Consider the following 19,969-nt stretch of genomic DNA (forward strand, 5'->3'; position numbering starts at 1 on the left):
GGCTCAAGCCACCCATTAAGCAAACCCCAAACTCTTCCTTCTTCTTTTTCTTCTATATATATATATATATATATATAGAGAGAGAGAGAGAGAGAGAGAGAATGCATGTGTGCACATAAGAGCAGGGAAGGGGGCATAGAGAGAGGGAGAGAGAAGAGAAAGTATCCTAAGCAGGCCCCACAGGGCTCGATCCCATGACTGCTGGGATCATGACCTGAGCCTAAACCAAGAGTTGGACTCTCAACCGACTGAGCCACCAGGTGTCCTTCCCTCTTGATAACATCCTGACCCCCACATTTAGGAAGCTGATACTCTTGTATTCTCTTCCTCCTTAATAAAATTTGCTTTTGGCAGGGGAGTTGCAAGGGGGTGGTAGAAAAGGTGGGGGGTGGGCATGGCTCAAGCAGAGAAGACTCACTAATGTTGGCGTGCAAATAACTGTGCAGGTTTTGTACGATCTCTTCAGGGAAATTTGCATTTCTGGTGGCAGAAAGAACCTGAAATTGGAGGGACTTGGGGCATCACACTGTGCAGGCAGTACCTCTCTCTCTCTGCCAGTCCCGTCCCTGTGATGGATATTGAAAATCTCCTTCTACAGCTTTGTTTCACCAGAAACCCCTCTTCCATGCTCTGCAGCTGGGATTTAACTATTCCATTCAACCCACATTTATTATGTCTGCCGTGTGTCAGGCTTTGTGCAAGGTACTTCCATATGCATTACTTCCATCCACACACTTTTCATTCTGCAACTGGTCATTTCAGTGGGTTCTGATAAATCTCCAAGACAAAGCCAGCAGGGTGTGGTACGCATCAGTGGTTTAAATTTAAATTTGAGCTTCACAGCAAAGCTCTGCAAAGACTTCCAAACACGGATATATCTTTGCCTTGTACCACGGGAGTAGTGGCAAGTCCTTCTCTGGTCAACCCCAAACTGTCCATGGGGCGGCTCAGTCAGTAGCTATGCTCATTATACAGGATCGTGGGCTCTTAACAGTTTTTCCCTTTTTGAGTTGGTATTGGTCATGCCCCAGGAAGCCCAGTGTCAGCTGGAGTTTCATGAAAACAAAGAAACAAACACCTAAATCCCCCCTGATGGCCCCTCTGCATTGTCCACTAAGCAAAGCCACTACCCTCGCCCCCTCTCTGGATTTCCATGAATTGTTAGCCCTCTGCTTATTAGATCTGGCTGAGCCTCCCGCGGGCTTTGGGATCCCAGACCCAAACTATTATACATCTGTGGGGTGGCTTCACATAAGAGAGGGCCAGTGGTGGGCACAGAAGCTGGTACACTTTTATTGCCCGGGTGGATCTGGAGCAAGGCACAGCCACAAGATGCTGGAGAAACCTCAGGTGTGCCAGGCGAGATGAGGCACGTTCCGGGTGGTATGGCCGTAGACTCAGTGTCTTATCATCCTGCTCACACACACCAGCTGTGGCATTACGAGGGAGGGAGCCGTGGCCCATACTGCACTGAGCGATCTTTGAAACCTATGCATTTCGGGGATGAAATGATTACTTTGGACTTAATAAATATGCAGATTGGGAGCTCTGGTTTTTTTTCTGTCATCTGTGTCCTTTGTGTGGGAAAGAAATTCTTAATTCAGGGAAAGCTCCGATCCACGGGTCTTTGGGTGGCAGCTTGAAAAAGAGGACCACAGAGGACCCTTACACCTGTGAATACGCAGCGAAGGGTTGGAACAAGAGAAGGTAGCACCTTGATGCTGAGATAAGTCCCTCCGTGAAAGGGCATGGAAGGGGCGCAAAATTGACTTGAGCCCCTTAAAGGGATCAAGTGTCCTCCAAGTTCCGCTTCGTGAAGACGCGTTTTGACTTGTGGCAAGCCCTGCGACCAAGGCTTATGTTTATTTTTATTTATTTTTAAGATTGTTTAAAGTTTATTTATTTATTTTGAGACACAGAGAGAGAGAGAGAGAGAGAGAGAGTGTGCATGAGTGGGGGAGGGGCAGAGAGAGAGAGGAAGAGAGAGAATCCCAAGCAGGCCCCATGTTGTCAGCACAGAGCCCGATGTGGGGCTTGATCTCACGAACTGTGAGGTCATGACCTGAGCCAAAATCAAGAGTTGGGCATTCAACCAACTGAGCCACCCAGGCGCCCTTGGCTTATTTTTATTTTTAATTAAAAAATCATTTTTCTGATGAATGTGCTCATTGTAGACACTTTGTAAGATATTCAAAATATTAAAAAGAAGGGAAAGGAGAACTCATTCACAATCTCACTACCTTAAAGAACCACTAGTGACATTTTGGTGTATTTGATTCAGTGTCCTGCTTTACCATTTAGGGTGAGTCTACAGGGAGAGCCACCTGAGTAGGGATGGGGCATATTCTGTTACCTCCCTCTGGTGATGAAGGGATAGGCTCTGAGGCAGGGCCAGGATTCCAGCCATCCTGGTACTCTGACATGGCAGGCAGACATACATCTAGGGACAAGGTGTACTCTCGCTTGGCCCACACATGTGCACAGCCACACCTCCAGAACGTGGGGCAGGAAGACAGCTCAAAGTGTGGACTGGAAAGTCCTACATTACGGACTATAGAGAGGTACTGTGGGAAAAGGCAGAAAGGACTGTTAATAGCACAGTCCCCACAGCCAGATCAACTGGGGTCAAATCCAGGCTCTCCTACTTACAAGTTATGGGGTCTTAGGTGAGTTGCCTCACCTCTGTCTGGCCCAATTTCTTCAACTGGAAATAGGGATAATGGAATATACCTCATAGGATGTGATTTCATAGGCTTGAATTAGATAATACATGTAATGTAGTCAGAACAATGCCTGTCAGATAGCTCTCAAAGGTTCAATGTTGGTTTATTTCCTGTTATACACATGAGGACACCCTTATTCCTGAAGGACAGTTTCAGGTATATGCTGCTGATACTTAAATGGAGGAAGGCAGGAGCAACTGGATTTGGAAGCAGAAGACCTTGGTTCTAGTTTGACCCAGGCACTTATGCTTTTGATTTCTGTGCACTCTGTTTCATCATCTGTGAAATGGGGGTATACATAAGGCCCTTCTCACCAGTTGTTACAAGGACTGAATTGAGGTCATAGGAATGCAAAAGTGCTTCATGTATGGAGAAGAACCCTGGATTTAATACAAAGGGTTTACTATCCATACCTTTATTACGTGATTCTCTGATTACAGGCAGCAGAGGAAGGAAGGAAGGAAGGAAGGAAGGAAGGAAGGAAGGAAGGAAGGAAGAAAGGAAGGAAAGGAAGAAAGGAAGGAAAGGAAGGAAGGAAGGAAGGCAGGAAGGAAGGAAGGATGGAAGAAATTTGCTGGGAAAACACTTGCAGAAAATCTGAACAGGAACCTGTCATTTAGTGGGTCCAGGTGGACCAGGGATTTGCACTGCTGGTTCCTATGGTTGCCCTGGTAGTGAGAAGTTTCCTGGCAGAGTCTTGGAAGGGGGGAAAAGGGGGAGTGAAGAAAATCATTATTTTCCTTCACAGGAAGAGGCAGTTGAGTCCGTTGATAGGTTCCTCCCTGATCACGTCTCAGCAGAAGCTGCTGAGGAGCCAGACGTCCTGCAGGGAAGAAGAAAGCATCACCGGGCCGTGTGTCTCACCTGTGATGAAGGTGGTGGAGGTGAGGCTGCTCCGGGCAGTGTCCTGGGCCGCCTGCAGGAGCACCGTGTAGTCTGTGCTCTCAGAAAGGCCTTCCAGTCGGATCCACGTGTCCTCTGCGTCCACAATCAGCTCCTGTGGAACAAGCGAGGAAGGCAGGTGGATGGGAGTGACAGGCACATGATTGAGAGGAGCTGGGAAGGGAAGCCCAAGCCCACGGCCAGATCGGTCGGTATCGCCACGGCCACTGTGTGCTCTCCGTTCCCCAACAAAGACTGCATCGAGCCAACAGGCAGAGAGGACAGCTCCTGTGTGAGATTGAGACCGCTCCTACCGCATAGATGCACATTGGCATAAAGGTAGGCATGTGGATTATCAAATCCAGTGGTTTCCAACTGTATTAGATTCCTCGGGACCCAGGGAGGCAGAAGCCTAGGCCTCCCTACTCCATATCCAACAGACTAGCTCTGCTTACATCCATTTTGTACATTCTGCTCCTGAATATGATTTCACTTAAAAAAAAAAAAAAAGGATTTTATTGCAAACAGAAGTCTGACAACCGGTGCTCTAGAAGTACCATTTCAACTGATCACACAACACAGAAATGTGTCATCTCTTTACTTCAGGCTATAGATGTAGCCTTTATAATGCTTATCAAGAGGCATAAAAGACTATCGAATTTGGTATCCAGCTCATGTTTGCTTGGCCCTGCTAGTGAAATTTTTTTCCAAAACGATGTACTTATATGGCTTGGAAGTTTCCACTGTGCTTTGCATCATCATATTGGAAGCACCACCCAAAACCAAGTGAAGTTTTAAAGGTAGACACCCCCATTATCCGGAGCGGAAACTAAGGCTCAGAGAGGCTTCGTGTTTTGTCTCAACTTGTAAAGAGAGTAGTAGAGAAGCCAGGACTAGCACCAAAATCTCTGGCTTACAGACTCAGGCTTTTCCCTCAACAGCATGTCTGTATCCGTCACGGGAAACCCAGTTTGCTCCCTTTGGATGGCCTGATAGAAAAATCTCCCTTACAGAAAAATCTCACCTTGCGGCTTCCATCAGTGGATTTGTAGGTTAAGATGTAGTTTTCAATCTCTGCTCTGGGAGGCTGCCAGGAGATCAGGGCACTTTGTCTGGTGACTTCACTGGCCGTCAGGTTTGCAGGAGGGTCCAGGACTATAAAGAAGAGAAAATGCCAGGACTACCTTCCTCTCCAGCTCCTTTCCGTTTGATTCCAGGTATCAGGTATTTATCTGCCCACCTACGTGGTCTCTGGGCTGCTTACATGCTGACCCCAGTTCTAGCTTGGACAGGAGCAGAAGATGATCAGTCAGTGTCATGATCATTCCTGCACCTATTTCCCCCTCTAACCTGGGCCTCTGGGCCCAGGTGTGTCATCTTCCAATCTGACCTATGTCTGAAATCATGACCTAAATAAATCTGCATGTCTGTGAGTTCACTCTTGAACTTGCATCATCATCCCCACAACTATACCTTTGTCTCCTGTTCTGGCCATGATTGCACCCAGCCAGTGTCTCCCAGATATCAAGCCCTTTCATATGCATCCAGTTTTTTTCTGGGCCAGATCCATTTCCAATACTGGCCTCTCTTGGCCTGGTTCTACTGCTGTCAGCCAGACCCAGGATGAAAGCAGAAAATAGACATGTGCCTGCTGCCCGAGAGCTGCAGCTCACTGGCATTTGGGCAGCAGTCAACTGAGATACAAACAGCTCATAGCTGCGCTGTCCAAAGCCTCTAGACTCTAATTTAGTCCACCACATGGGGACGGATAATTTTCAGGATCTGCGAAAGCATCTAGGGATGCTGGATATGTAGCCAACCATGTACTCACGGGTAGAGAAGTTGGTGCTGATGGTACCACTGGTGAGAGGTCCACTGGTGGCATACATAGTGACAGTATAGTGGGTGCTGGGAAGCAGGCCAACGAGCTGGAATCCCTCACTGCCTCCGTCAACCAGGATGGTCTCTCCAGCAACTGAAATCGCATGAACACGGGTAAGAGCTGACTAAGGCGATTCCACCTGGGAAAAGCTTATCAAATCCAAAGACATTTCATAAAGATTCAATATTGAAGGATTGTGGAAGACATCTTTTAAAGGCTATTCAGCTTAGCATTGGATTCCACACAAGCATCTCCTCTCATCATGTTTTGCATCTCGATTGAGAAACATATTCCTTATTTGGAAGCCAAATTGTCTTTTCCATGACTTCACTCAAGCCGCTGGGGTTACAAAGAAAAGCTGAAGCCTCTGTCTCCATGGCTCCTTCCCCCCCCACCACAGCTTCGAATCAAGCCCTCTCTTCTAGGCTGAGAAAATTTATCCCCAACCACCATTACATGTATGTGGCAGCTCCAAATCTGTTGACTTCTTGCACCCATGGGCAGAGCTCCTCATTTATTTCTACCGTATTTTGCCTTGTCAATTGAGTTTTGGATGACTGTTTCAGTTTATTGAACTATATTTGAATTTGGATTCTATTGATCACAGTTAAAAAAAATATCTGAGCACAGTTGACACACAATGGTGCATTATTTTCAAGTATGCAACGTAGTGATTCAACTTCTGCATACATTATGCTACGCTCAGCACAAGCATAGCTACTCTCGGTCACCGTATCACAGTATCAGTGACTACCCAGATTTGTCTTATATACAAATGTGATAAGTGTGTCTTCTCTGTATTCATTCATGCTGTCAATAAAACTTCACTAGAGGGGCGCCTGGGTAGCTCAGTTGGTTAAGTGTCTGACTTTGGCTCAGGTCATGATCTCACAGTTCGTGGGTTCCAGCCCCACGTTGTGTTCTGTGCTGACAGCTCAGAGCCTGGAGCCTGCTTCGGATTCCCTCTCTCTCTCTGCCCCTCCCCACTCGTGCTCTGTCTGTCTCTCAAAAAATAAATAAATGTTAAAAACAAAAATATAAACAACTATTCACTAGAGCAGGGCCAAGCCCTTTCTTGTGTCTTTAGAATACTCCCAGGTCACTCAGCATTTAAGAAAGTTTACAAAACAATTCTCCAAACTAGGTGGGGGTTTCAAGTTCCTTGTGGTCTAAAGGCGTAGAAGGCATGCAAACAAGTTAAAATCCACACCAGCTCTTTGGAAGAACATACATAATGACTCTAACTTTTTAGTTTCCTCATTTGCAACATGCTGCCAGCGGTCGCTGTTCCAGCCACCTCAAACCATGGCAGTTCTCAGAAGTCCTCATGTTCTCTCAGATCGCTACAAATGCACTCAGGCTGCTCTCTTTTCTCGGAATTCCTTTTCCTATACAATCCTTCTCTAACTTTACCTGAGATCAGCTTGGTTTTTTGCCCCTTCAACACCCTCACTCCCAATCAGCGATCCATCTGTTTTGTGATTGCCTGTGTCATGACAGTGCTCACATTGGGTTGTACCCAGGTATTGGTTTCATCCTCACTAGAGTGAGGTCTGCGAAGAGAACTCATGCTCTGTCTCTGAATCCTTGCAGCCTTGGTGAGTGCGTGGCTCGTGGGAGGACATCAAAAGTATTTGTTGCACGAACGGAGGTTAATTGGTATGAGGGAAGCATGTACTTTTTTTTTTTTTAACATCTGTTTATTTTTGAGAGAGAGAGAGACAGACTGTGAGCAGGGAGGGGCAGAGAGAGGGAGACACAGAATCTGAAACAGGCTCCAGGCTCCGAGCTGTCAGCAGAGCTGAACCGCGAGATTATGACCTGAGCTGAAGTTGGACACTTATCAGACTGAGCCACCCAGGCGCCCCTGGAATCATGTACTTTGTATCTGTGAGCGGGTGGGTCTATCTACCTTGGGGGAATATTGGAAGCTTTGGCAGAGGAGATAGTGTTGAAACTGACTTAAAGAATGTGTGTGTCTAAGCAGACAAGTAGGGAGGGAATTTCTTGGTAGAGGAAATGACACATGCAAATGCATGGCGGTTTGGGAAGGCATGGTGAGAGTTAAGAAACGCAGGCCCATGGCATGCAGGAAGGGGTGGCAGGAGTTGACACGGATCGCACATGCACATAGCGGGGTTCTGGTGGAGTTATAGTCATGATATTCGTTCCTTGAGGAGGGTCATCCAATCAGCTACAGTTCTAACTCCAAATATGATCCATCATGTATTTTTCCATCTAAGTGATAAGTGGGTTTTTCTTTCTTTTTTTTTCCTTAAATTAATGTATATTTTTAATGTAATTATTTTTTAAACATTTAACAGAGTTCTTTTTTTTTACTCTTAACCATATTTTATTTTATTTTATTTTATTTTTTTTCAATATATGAAATTTATTGTCAAATTGATAAGTGGGTTTTTCTAATACCTTACTGAAATCCAAGTGTGTTAGCAGATTGGCCAGTTTAAAAAAAAAAAAAAAAAAAAAGGGACCTAAAGTGGTTCTGGTAAAACTTTTAGTGAACCTGTACTTGTATGCTATATCCACTAATTCTTTTCCCAATTTATTTAATAGCCTGTTTTGGCTTTTATTTTCCCAAGCTTTGACCATCTGTTTACTTTGCAGCTTACAAAAACTGGCTTCCTCTGTCATTTTTGAAAATCAAGACATCTGCTTATCTTTTGTCTTCTGGTATCTTTGTTCTCTGGATTCCCGGTATAACCCACAAGAATTCTGTGATCACATGTATAATTTGGTCAGGCAAGTAATTTTCCTAGGCCTAGACACTTGAATCACTCAACACTATTTTGCTTTGGGCTTCTCTATTCAACTTCAAATAATGTAAGGTGAACAAGCATGGTAAGAAGACATTGAAACTCAAGATTTCATGCTGGATCAACCTTTTGGGTTGGATATGGGTAGACAAGACTAAAGCAACAGGAGGTTGCTAGGCCTGGATCCTTTGTCACCTGTTTCCACGTATTATCTGCTCCGTGCGTGGTGCTTTAGTGGTTTTCTCGCTCTGTAAATATCTAGAAAAGTCTGCGTTCCAGCCCATAGCATTTGGGGCCATGTCTTAGCTCAGTTCTGAGCTTTGTCTTCCAAGTGCTATTGCTCTGTTTTTTGTATTTGCCTTTGTTTATGTGCCCTCCTTGTACATTTCAGATTCGGCCCTTCTGCATTCCCATAGTTGGTGCTGTTTGCAGAGTTTGGGGACATCTTGAGAGCTTGAGAGTAAAAGTAAAGCAGGAAAACTTCTAATATGTTCCTCAGCTTGATAAAATGTCCTTTAAAAAACAAAAACCGTCATACTAGCCTTCAGCCCCAGTCCCCACCCTTCCCACCTGCCTGATGCACAGGCCTGTAGACATTCACCTGCAAAGTGTGTGAGAACAATGACATAGTTTTCCACTTCACCCACTGGTGCCTTCCACTGCAGTAGGGCTTCTGTTGGAGTGATGTTGGTGGCGATCAGATCTACAGGGTTGTCCATGGCTGAAATGGAAACGGAGAATATCAGGTGAACGTAGGAGGCACTGCAGCGAACTGTCTCCTGCAGCTTCACCCATCACGCACGTCTGCGGCTGTGCCATACAAAATGATGAAGTGAGTGGAGACCTCTTTCCTTTCTCCCCTTCTGATCTCCTCCTCTTCTCCCCTTCGTCCTTCCTCCCAAGTACCCAGTTTTGCCCTGATTGGTCTCGGGTCTTCCTTTTAATGTATTCATTAACTTCTTACATACGGAGCACTGTCAGGTGCTATGGGGGATTCTGAGGTATGGCTGTTGTGCTTTAGACATTTAAACGTAGAGGGAGAAACTCAGAACATATAGGAATTGTTATATTCCTTTAGTTAATGAGACAATTTGTTTCCCAGGCTATTTGCACTTTCACAAATACAAGGGGCATGCTTTGTGGAACGATCTCTGTTGATGAACTTCGGAAAGTATGGTGGGAGTTCCATGAGGTCAAGGAGTAGCGTCAGTGCCTGGAACTTACAAGGTACACAATAAATGGTCGTGGAATGACTGAATGGGACTCAGGTTGCCTCTAAAGCCACATATGATGATTGCTTTACCACAGACTTCCTCTGTATTGAGTTCTGGGTATCCTTTTTGTGGCATAGAGTCAAGGGGATTCTTCCAGGCTAAAGGCCAGTGGTGCCTGTTGGGGGGAACAGAGTTTGCTCATCATGGGACCGTGTGCCTATTCTTATTTGCCCATGTTCTATGCATATGTTTCTTACTATGCTTCCCTTCCATAAGGTTGGGATTTATTTTAGAAATGGAGGTTAGTAGAATAGTTTAAGTATCAACTCAACCCAAGTATCATGTAATTTACTTCCGGGGACCAAGATGTGCTGTTGACCCCTAACTGCAGGTTTCTATAGCTTGCCCGTATTCCTCATTTGAAAGCAACAACTGTGAACTTTTGTTCAGTTTTAATATCTCAACTGCATCCATCATCTGTGTCTTCAGCAAGTTCTTCCAATGCAACCTTATGAGAAGAGACAAGAGGAAAAGTCTTGGGAGACTACAGTTAGCTTGATCCCTCTGAGATTAAGTGTGAGATCCTAAAGGAGTACTCATTTCTCCCAATTGCAAAATCATAGACCTTACATTAAAACAACAAGATAAGATATTTTTGTGGGTCATCTGGTTGTCGGGAGTTCCCAATAGCTCTGCTTGAACCTAAAGGAGGGTGGTTTGGGTTGGTACACTACTGAATATCTGCTTTACAGATACTTGCTGCTTATAACCACAAACCCAAGATGAGGTGTTTTGACCCAAGTTGCTGCTTTCTTTTACCCTAGGGGGTAGGAGGCTCTTGAAATTCATTTTCTTGTTCTCAAAGAGAAAGAGCCTAATTTCTTTACTATGAATTTCTAAGACTTTCAGGAAGGTGAGAGGGGGGCTTCTTTTGACTCATTGGGCATCACTTTGGGTCAATATTTCTTGATGCTTTAATGGTCACAGATAATTTGATGGAAAGGAAATATTGGACCAAAAATATTGCTGGGTTATCTGTAGTCACAGGCCTGTGAGGAGACTAGGGAAGATGAGAATACCCTGTGGTGTCTTTTAGAAGAATAATTTCTTGAGGTTCTGAACATTCTGAAGGAACGTTTCTAGGCCATTACTTTACAGATGTTTCTGGGCCTGTGAGAGTATCTACAAAAGCAGTGAGGAATTCCAAGTTACCTTTCCCTCGTTCAGGAAATGCCATTCTCTGAGGAAATTAAGCAGCCTCAGGAAAGCCGGCTGTTCTAACGAGGCAGGTTGGATGTTTTCCCACGTGCTGTGGGAATAATAGCTTCACTGGAAGGTTAGATCTGGGGTCTGGGGACAGAAAACTTTGTCCCCTCTGGTGACTTCTACAGCAAATCTTTCCTAGTTTGGCATGGTGGGCTGACTGAGAAGGAGGAGCAGTGGAGCTGTTGCGGGAGCCCTGTTCTCAGGTGCATCCAAAGGGCTCACTTTCCAAAGGAAGGCCACCACCTTTTGAGCATAAAGCAATAGCAAATGCAGCCACTTGGTGGCTTCTGGCCACAGAGGATGAAGAGTTTCAGGACCCTATGGGTTATTACTGATATAATCAACTTTTCCTTCTCTGAGGTAAAATTTACTTGACTGAGTCTTTTAAAAAATCAAATGTGAGGGACGCCTGGGGGAGCTCAGTCAGTTGGGCGTCTGACTTCGGCTCAGGTCTGATCTCACCGTTCATGAATTTGAGCCCCGCATCGGGCTCTGTGCTGACAGCTCAGAGCCTGGAGCTTGCTTCAGATTCTGTGTGTGTCTCTCTCTCTGACCCTCCCCCCTCCTTTCACTCTCTCTCTCTCTCAAAAATAAGTAAACATTAAAAAAAATTTCTTTTAATTAGATGTGATGATTCAGATGTCTGTTCTGGAATTCACTTTCATCATGTGTCTTTAAAAGGTCACCTTTCTTACTGGAAATTCCATGAAAATTTCTGACCCAAATCAATAAGGTCTAAACTTCCAGTATTAGGAATATCAGTGGGGAGAGAAATTGCAAATTGCTTTGCATAACACAGTGAGTCAGAGGGACACCCAAGAATGGAGCCTCTGAGCCCAGGACCAGTGCCCTCTGTATTAGCCAGAACAACTCTACTGTTTGCCTCTTCTGTCTGTTGTGGGTCCTCAGCCAGCATCCTGACTTGGCTCATGACAGGGAGACATGCCTACCTGTGTGAATGAGGGTGCAGACGCGCTCACTCTCCTCTCTGCCCCGCACACTGTTGAGACTTATTTCATATTCAGTGGCTGGATACAACTTGGTGATGGTGAATTCTGTCACCGTGTTGGGCACCACTGAGCTGTCCAGCCGTCCCACTAAGGAAGAGCAGAAGCCACTGTTAAAGTTCAGCAGATGCTTCAACACAGCTCATGGTATAGTCTATCTACATAGAAGCTTCTGGCAGCACTTTGTCATGAAGCACAGATGGGTGCAAAGCTCAGCGCTTGGTGGGGAAAGAAGAGAAGTGGTTCATGGACTGGAAATATTGGAGCTTGAGGAGAGCTTGTATGCTGGTCCCACCTCCTCATTTTATAGGTTCCTTGGAACAACAACAACAACAACAACAACAACAAAGTGGTTTATTTAGTTTTCTAACAAGCCGGTCTTCTTACGGCAGTCTAACAGGCATGGACTGTGAAGAGGGGTCTATGCAGCCCGGAGACAGGGTAGTCTGGAAAACTCTCCCACCGCCTCCTTGGAAGTGGGCATGCCCTCTACTTTGTTAACAATGTGCCATGCACAGCAGGAACTGGCAGGGTGAAGGTCTGTGCCAACTTTTTCTGACTCCCGACTTGGCTGGAGTGGTAGAAATAGGACCATCATCACTGTGGCTCCCTCTAAGGCTCCATCTGGCTCAGCCGAGTCTTTAGGAATCCCCCCAGGCTTCTAGTCTTGGACTAGTCTCTTGGGAAAGTGCACATGACCCTGGATCTTGGCAGATTTTTTGGGGGGGTTGTTTCTCACTAGACTGCCTAGATAATGGTGACCAGTTACCATGATTTGCTCTGCTGGTTGAGGGCCTGGTTTCTGGGTGAATATAGTCCAGCCGTGTGTGAGAGGAGTTGGTGAGTTCAGGGTTTCTTGCCTGCTCCTCCTTAACCCACTCTCATTGTGAAGGAGCGCGCTACAGAGAGGGGGAGAATGCGGGCAGGGGTGATATCCTCTGGGATATGTATTTCTCCCAGAGCAGTTGTCACTCAGCACCAAATCCCATCCATTTGTGAGAAATCAAGTGACTTTATTACCTTGTGTTGGCCGATACGATACTCGGTAGTAATCAAATGATGCAACAGGAGGGCTCCAGGAGACCATAACTGAGTCCTTGGTCACATTGCTAACTGTGATGTCTTTGGGGGGATCAATTCCTACAAGGACCCGTGTGTTTGTGGGAAAAAGACAGAAAAGCACAGTGTGAGAAAGCAATTCTTATCCTTGGTTTCTTGTGGACCAAGAGCTAATAGTGTCGCAGGGACAGACAAGCCCTTTGTACTAGGGCATCCTTAAAGCCATGATTAGGCCCAAGTTTGAAATGAAAAGTCATAGGTATGGCTAAAGCCATGTTCATGGAGAATATTTTAACAACATTAGGTCGAACTGGCAAGCTCTGTGCTGTGCAGCAACTGTTAGCTGTATCAAGGCCAACTGGAACTTTCCTTTAAGTTCATATGTTTTCTTTTGAACTGGGAGTAACATAGTCATTTTCCCTAGAGCAGCTTCTCTTAGACAAACCCAACTCTGTTTCTCTTAGTTTTTAGCAGCCACCTATGGTTCAGTTTGGAAAAACTGCCTATTGACTGTAGAGGGATTTCAGAGCACGAGTCCAGAACAAATCCACTTTCTGAAACTGTATTTCATTTGTACTGGGTACCTCATTTTTTTGACTACTGGAGGACTGCAGGGTCGAAACCAGCTGGGTGCTTAATGTACTTGTCCAGTTAGTGGGTTCTTGTCATTATATAGGAAACCACCCAAATACACATGTCCTCAGCCACATGCATACTCATATCTGGGATTACATTTGAAAATGATGAGATGAATTTGATCCGATAGTCTCACAGTGCCTATGTTTTCCAAACAACATGCAAACCAACCCCACTCTCTGAGTGCCAGGTTCCTACATGGCCGCATGCTAGTGCTCGTCCCACATAATTTTGAGGAAGCATCATTTGTACGAGTGACCTTACTGAGCAGTCAAGAGATGGAGTTTCCTTTTGAAGGTTAACTCTCTTCAGGCTGGTAGTGTGAGAACCTCTGGACCGATGCATTCAAGCCCTGGCCTCCTCAAGACATTGAGTCTGTCCTACCTTCCCAATGGAAGCTTCCCATCTTATACATTTTATGCAGCCCTGGAAGAGGTGGCTCTTTCAGAACAGCTCACAGACCCTCTCTAGCCAAGTGAGGCAGGCCCCTACTTCTTGGGTGTTTCTCTTTGTAAATTTCATTGACTTGTTAAAGACCTCTGTAGGAACCCCCCTCACCACCTGCTGTCGAGCCCTCCCACCTCACCTGTGGTGATGGAGCCCACAATGGGTTCAGAGGTCACTGTGCCATGGACTGCCACCAGGTTCACGATGTACTCGGTGGCTGGCTGCAGACCCATCAGGACAGTGTGCCTCTTGGTAGCTTCCAGGGAGATCTCTGTCATCTCTTCCTCTTCATCCCGAGGGCTGTAGTTCAGAATGAGTCTGTCTGCTGGAGGGGATGGGTCACTCCAGGTTATGTTTACGCTGGAGGAGGTCACGTGAGAAAAGTGCAAATGGGAGATGGGGCGGAAGCCTGCAAAGCAGAGAAGATGATGGTTCTGAAACACACACGAGGTGGTGGGACCACTGGGCTAGGAGAGCCCTCTGACTGAAGGGATCTGCTTTCCTTATCAATTAGGAGGGATCTGCTTTCCTTATCAATTACGACTGTACCTTCACCTGCTGACTCAGAGCTTACAGCCCCTCACTCTCTAGTCCTGTCCATCTCCTTTCTCCAAGCCTTATACTGAAAAATGAATGCCCTCAGCAGGGTAACACCTCATAATACTTCTTCCTAATACCCAGGGTTTAAAATCTTTGTCCTGGGAGAAATTTAACATGATCCCATGGATCCTCTGAATGCCCACTGATTTAGTGCAGATGGGGAAAGATGAACAGAATCAATCCCTATGTCCAGGTTTTAGAAAACCAGATACAAATTTTCAGGCACGTAGGTAGCCTTGCTCCTCTCTCCCCTTTACTTCCAACCATTCCTTCTTGATGTATTTGTTAATTTCTCCTCGATCTCTTCTTTCTCTACCCACATTCCTCCCTCTCTAAACAAAATGGGGGCGTTGGAAGAGTAGGCTACTTGGATGACTTTCTCATACTAAGATCCATTGATCCCTGAGCCCAGCTAGGATGTCTGCTACCCTGGTACCTGTGAAGGCATCCACGGTGGATTCGAAGCTTTGCTGCCGACCCCTCTCAGCAGTGATTGAAATGATGTACTCTGCCCCAGGCTCTAGATCTGTCAGTGTGTATGAGGTTCTGTCCTTGGGCACAGTGACTTCTGAGGCGATCCCGGATGACGGGGTAAATGTAATTCGGTAGTGGTCAATGGGGCCGTTGGCCTTGGTCCAGATCAGGGAGATGGAGGTTTCCGAGGAGGCTGTCACCATGAGGTCTCGGGGACTATCGAGTTCTGTGAATCAACATAAGTGGCCTATTTTACACAAGTTCCATACAAGGGCCAGTATTTATTGGAATTGGACCTCCCTGTGGATTTCTAACCTATAAACAGGCCTGCTGACCATGAGGATTAGCTTGTCATTGCTGACAATTCTGTCACATTTTGTTAAGCACCTTCACTTTGAAAGATGGCCAAGGGCTTGGTATATAGATGGACAATCTGCATAAAGGTATTAATAGCTCCAACACTATAGGAATACATCCACCTCTGGGACATACCTCTGGGACAAAGCTGGCTGTTGATTATCAAGCTTTCCATATTCATTTTCTTCCAGCCTTTCTCAGCCATCCAACCAGGGTAAAATAGGAGCCACCATCAAGTAGGGATATGACATTCCTGGCAATAGTAGCTACCCCTGTTCCTGAGGCCATTGTGACTGATCTGGCCATGGGTGTACAGGTAATTAGGTTTGATAACTCCTGGGGGCCTGTGTCCTTGTGGTTCTCTTAGAGAGGTTGTCTATGTTGGAATGAGCCTTGGAGCAGGGATTGGCTCAAAATCCCCACCCCATGCCAGCTGCCTGTACCTAAAGTTCCAGAGTGATTTTGAAATTTACCCAGAATTTGGAAGCAAATATGCCAGATGCTGAGTGGCAAGGGTCTCAAGTGGAATTTTCCATTGCCCTTAGATTTAACGGGTTGTTTCCAAGTCTAAACCTTTATCCCTATGACCTTTCTGAGGGCTTCTGTCATCCATGGTGAGGGACATCACATTCTGCCTGCTCTGAGGTATTATATTAGAAAGACTTGCTATGACACCAACTGATTTCGAATTTTCCACCTCTGGGGGCAGCCCACCAGACCATGGGAGACCATGCACAGATCTGTGGGGAAGTGAGTGAGACTATCCTGCATATTGATAGCAGAGGTTAGGCACAGAGATCAACGATCTGCAGGTAGATGTTGTTCCTAGGCTGATAACTGTCATCCAGGGACCTGTTCATCAGGGGGCATTGCCTTCTGACCGGCCCTTGCCAGGACAAGCAAGCCACAAGCCTCCGTGGCTTCTCAGGCTTGCACAGCATCCTGGTCTGCTTCTGTAGCAGTCCTACTCACCAGTCCTGGCATTCATGGTGGCTGGTACACTTTGCTGTGAATTCATGACAGCGGATATTCCAACTCCATACTCCGTGCCAGGCACCAAATCTGTCGGTAGATGCAGAAACAAACATTATTCTGTGTGTGTGTCAGTGGTGGGGAAGGCAGAGAGGAGGGAAGCAAATAAGCTTAGATTCCTGTACAGATCTTATGTTTAGTCCTTCCTGAATCTCCTCCTAATTTTACCTAGTAGGAAATCCCAATTTCAACATTTAGGAAATCCATACCAAGTCAACAGGATGAAGTGCTCCATGCAGCTTCCTTCTTGCTGCTGGTCTCGTCAGGAAGGCAGCAAGGCTGCCCTTGTTAGTGACCTTCAGAAATGTGCTCTCCTTTGGAAGGTCTTCCAGAGGTCCTTAGAGTCTCAAGTTGGTTACGGCTGGTGAAGGGAGTTCTTGTATAAGTTGTGAATTGGAGGAGGGATTGTATGGATATGGGCCTTTAAAGCATTTCTTTTTTTTTTTTTTTTAATTTTTTTTAATGTTCATTTATTTTTGAGAGAGAGACAGAGCATGGGGGTGGGGGGAGGGGCAGAGAGAGAGAGGGAGACATAGAATCTGAAGCAGGCTCCAAGCTCTGAGCTGTCAGCACAGAACCCAACTCAGGGCTCGAGCCCAACGCAGGGCTTGAACCCACAAACCGTGAGATCATGACCTGAGCCAAAGATGGATGTTTAATCGACTGAGCCACCCAGGTGCCCCTAAAGCATTTCTCGAATGCTGTGAGCACCAATCTGCACCTTTTATAGATAGGGATTGAAACCATATGGGGACTCCGGGATCCCTTCTAGGGAGCAACACTGGATGAATAGGCTACCAGGCCTTTAACATAGGGGCAGGCAGAAGCCTTGCTGCTGTGGGCTCCCTACCACGGTTGTTAATTCAGGGTATTTAAAGTTATGGATTCAATCTTAGATTTGACTTCCAGGGGACTCTGGGAAGATGGAAAAAACGCAAAAACTGTCCAACTAAAGGATATAAACTTTTCTGGGGAAATCCTTTGGGGGATTAATACAAAGAATCACCGGGCGCCTCCCAGGATACCTGCAATTATCTGGGGTGTCTCCCTACTCTCTCCCATATTCATTTTCAGACTAACTGGCTTGACCGGTGTATTAATATCCTATTGCCGCTGTAATATATTACCACAATATCGTGGCTCAAACCAACACAAGTCTATTATTTTATAGTTCAGCATCAGCAGGTCTGAAGTCTAAATGTTTCAGCAGGGTTACAGCCTCTGGAGGCTCTGGGGGAGAAATCGTTTTTTTTGCCTTTCCCACCTTCTAGAGGCTTCCTGCCTCCCTTGGCTTGTGGCTCCTTAATCCATCTTCAAAGCCAACAGCATAGCATTTTCATATCTGTTTTTCTTTCTGACCTCTGTGTCCCTTGCCCCATCTTCTACTCTGATTCTGATCTCCCTGTATCTCTCTTATAAGAACCCTTGTTCTTAGTTTGGCCCCACCGAGATAACCTAATCACACCTACAATTTCCTTTTTGTCATGTAGGTTGACAGAGTCACATGCTCCTGGGATTAGAATGTAGACATCTTAGGGTCCATTATTCTAGCATCAAACTAGCACAAACTCACCCTCATTTACTAGAAGTGGGATTGTAGAAAAATACAAAAAGATCAAACTATCACCTGTGGGGTCCCCCATGATGAGCCTGAGTCCTTCTGGTAGGCATTTTGGGGGGGGGGGGGGGGCGGCAATCTGTGTGGGGCCACAAGAGCCATGGCTGATGATCATGTTATTTTACATTTATATAACATTTGTTCTTTTCAAAATACCTGGATGTGTTTTGACCCTCAGCACAACCTTGTGAGGATGGTGGGATGGGGAGTCTTTTCTCCATCTGCATTAGTCTCTTGTGGCCGCCATGACAAATGATGACAAGGGGTGGCTTACAACAACAGAAATGGAATCTACCACAGTTCTAGAGTCTAGAGGGCCCAAAACAAGGTGCTGGGGGAGGGGCAGTGCTCCTTCCCAAGGGGGAACTAAGGGGAACATCTTTCCTTGCCTCTTCCAGCTTTAGGTGGTTGCTGCCCATGTTGGGCATTCTGCTCAAGGCTCTGCCTCATAGTGTCTCAGTCTGCTCGGCTTGCTACCACAAACTGCCACGGGCTGGGTGGTTTAAACCACATTTAGTTCTCACAGTTCTGGAGACTGAGAAGTCCAAGATCAAGGCACCAACAGATTTGACATTGGGAGAGACCTCACTTCCTGGTTCATAGATGGCCGTCACCTCTCTGTGTTTCCATTCAGTGGAAGGAACAAGAGAACTCTCTGGGGTCTCTTTTACAAGGGCACCAATCCCATTCATGAGGGCTACTTGCTCATGCCCTAATCACCTCCCAAAGTCCCTATCTGCTAATATCACACTGGGAATGAGGTTTCCAACACATGACTTTTGGGGGACGCAAAACATTCAGTCTGTAACACGTGGCATTCTCCCTGTGTGTCTGTGTCTTCTCCCCTTCTTATGAAGGCACTTTGCACATTGGATTTAGGGCCCACCCTAATCTGTTATGACCTCATTTTAATTTGGTTCCCTCTGTAAAGACCCTATTTCCAAATAAGGTCGTATTCACAGGTTCCAGTTAGACATGAACTGGGGGTGGGGGGTGGGGGGTGGGGAGGGGGGACACCATTCAAACCAGTACACCATCAAGTTATGAAAAGAAATTAAGGCAAAGAGTAAGTGTATGGCCAGCTGGAGAGGACACTCAGACTTCTGGCCTCAGGGATTCGGGACTTTTAGGAGAACTGGAATGTCCCACCCCTCCCCCAATGTCGTCCCTTCCCCTGAGCAGCTGTGACTTCCCCGGGCTTCCTGAGGTAATAGGAATGACTTTGACAGGAAATGCATTGAGCAACCTTTCCTTAACAAATGGTTTGGTTTAATGAAGGAGAACGCTGCATGGTAGCCAGAGGGCTGTGCATCCCCTCGTCAGTAGAGCTTTAGTCCAGCCCAAAGCAATAAATGTCCCCATGCTTGAGTAAGACAGTACCTACCAGGCCTTACCAACCAGGCTCCCTTGAAGGAGTGTATGAGAGCCAGCCCTCTTTTCCCTTTCTCAGACCAGCTCCAGCCCACTTCTTAACCCTTCATTCTTTCTTCCTCTGAAGTGTCGACACCAGTGGAGGTAAAGTTTGAAGAGTGACAGACTTTGAGGTCTGCCAAACTTATGTTACCATTCATTCTCTGCCACTTTCTACCTGCATCACTTTGATACTTAGTATCTTTGAGCTTCAGTTTCTGTAGAATGGGAAACCTGGTGGTATTCATCTCGAACGGTGGCCGTGAGGATTAAGTGCAGGACGGTGCCTGGCCCATGGCAATAGCAGCTGGTTTTATTATTACCTCACTCGGAGAACTATTCCAGGACCTTGAGTCCTTTTTTGTGTGTCCCAGGTAGGTAGAGGCTAGTCCTGGGCACACCTGTTGTCAGTTTGCTGGGGCTTAGCCTGTTAGCTCTGATGAAACAAGCGATTCTGGAAGTCCAGCTGTCAGCGAGGAGCTGGCCCCTGGCTGGGAGGAGTACCTGCCGCTAGATTGAGTGGGTGATTGCGACGCCCCCGGAAACGTTGGAAGCACACATCTATCTCCGTCAATATGTTCGGCGAGT

General features: G+C 46.2%; 1 protein-coding gene across 2 annotated transcripts in view; it reads right to left on the reverse strand.

The window, feature by feature from the left end:
* Window positions 1-19,969, reverse strand: part of TNR (tenascin R) — a 414,724-nt gene that overhangs the window by 33,437 nt on the left and 361,318 nt on the right. For both annotated transcript variants that reach the window (XM_030303382.1, XM_030303381.1), the window contains exons 10-18: window positions 16,294-16,383; window positions 14,927-15,190; window positions 14,030-14,299; window positions 12,769-12,888; window positions 11,692-11,838; window positions 8,863-8,982; window positions 5,437-5,580; window positions 4,630-4,760; window positions 3,588-3,720 (exon numbers count right to left, since the gene is read on the reverse strand). In XM_030303382.1, the coding sequence (XP_030159242.1) occupies window positions 3,588-3,720; window positions 4,630-4,760; window positions 5,437-5,580; window positions 8,863-8,982; window positions 11,692-11,838; window positions 12,769-12,888; window positions 14,030-14,299; window positions 14,927-15,190; window positions 16,294-16,383 (1,419 nt within the window). The remainder of the gene's footprint in view (window positions 1-3,587; window positions 3,721-4,629; window positions 4,761-5,436; window positions 5,581-8,862; window positions 8,983-11,691; window positions 11,839-12,768; window positions 12,889-14,029; window positions 14,300-14,926; window positions 15,191-16,293; window positions 16,384-19,969) is intronic.

The sequence above is a fragment of the Lynx canadensis genome, chromosome F1, assembly GCF_007474595.2.
Source record: "Lynx canadensis isolate LIC74 chromosome F1, mLynCan4.pri.v2, whole genome shotgun sequence".
NCBI classification, from domain to species: Eukaryota; Metazoa; Chordata; class Mammalia; order Carnivora; family Felidae; genus Lynx; species Lynx canadensis.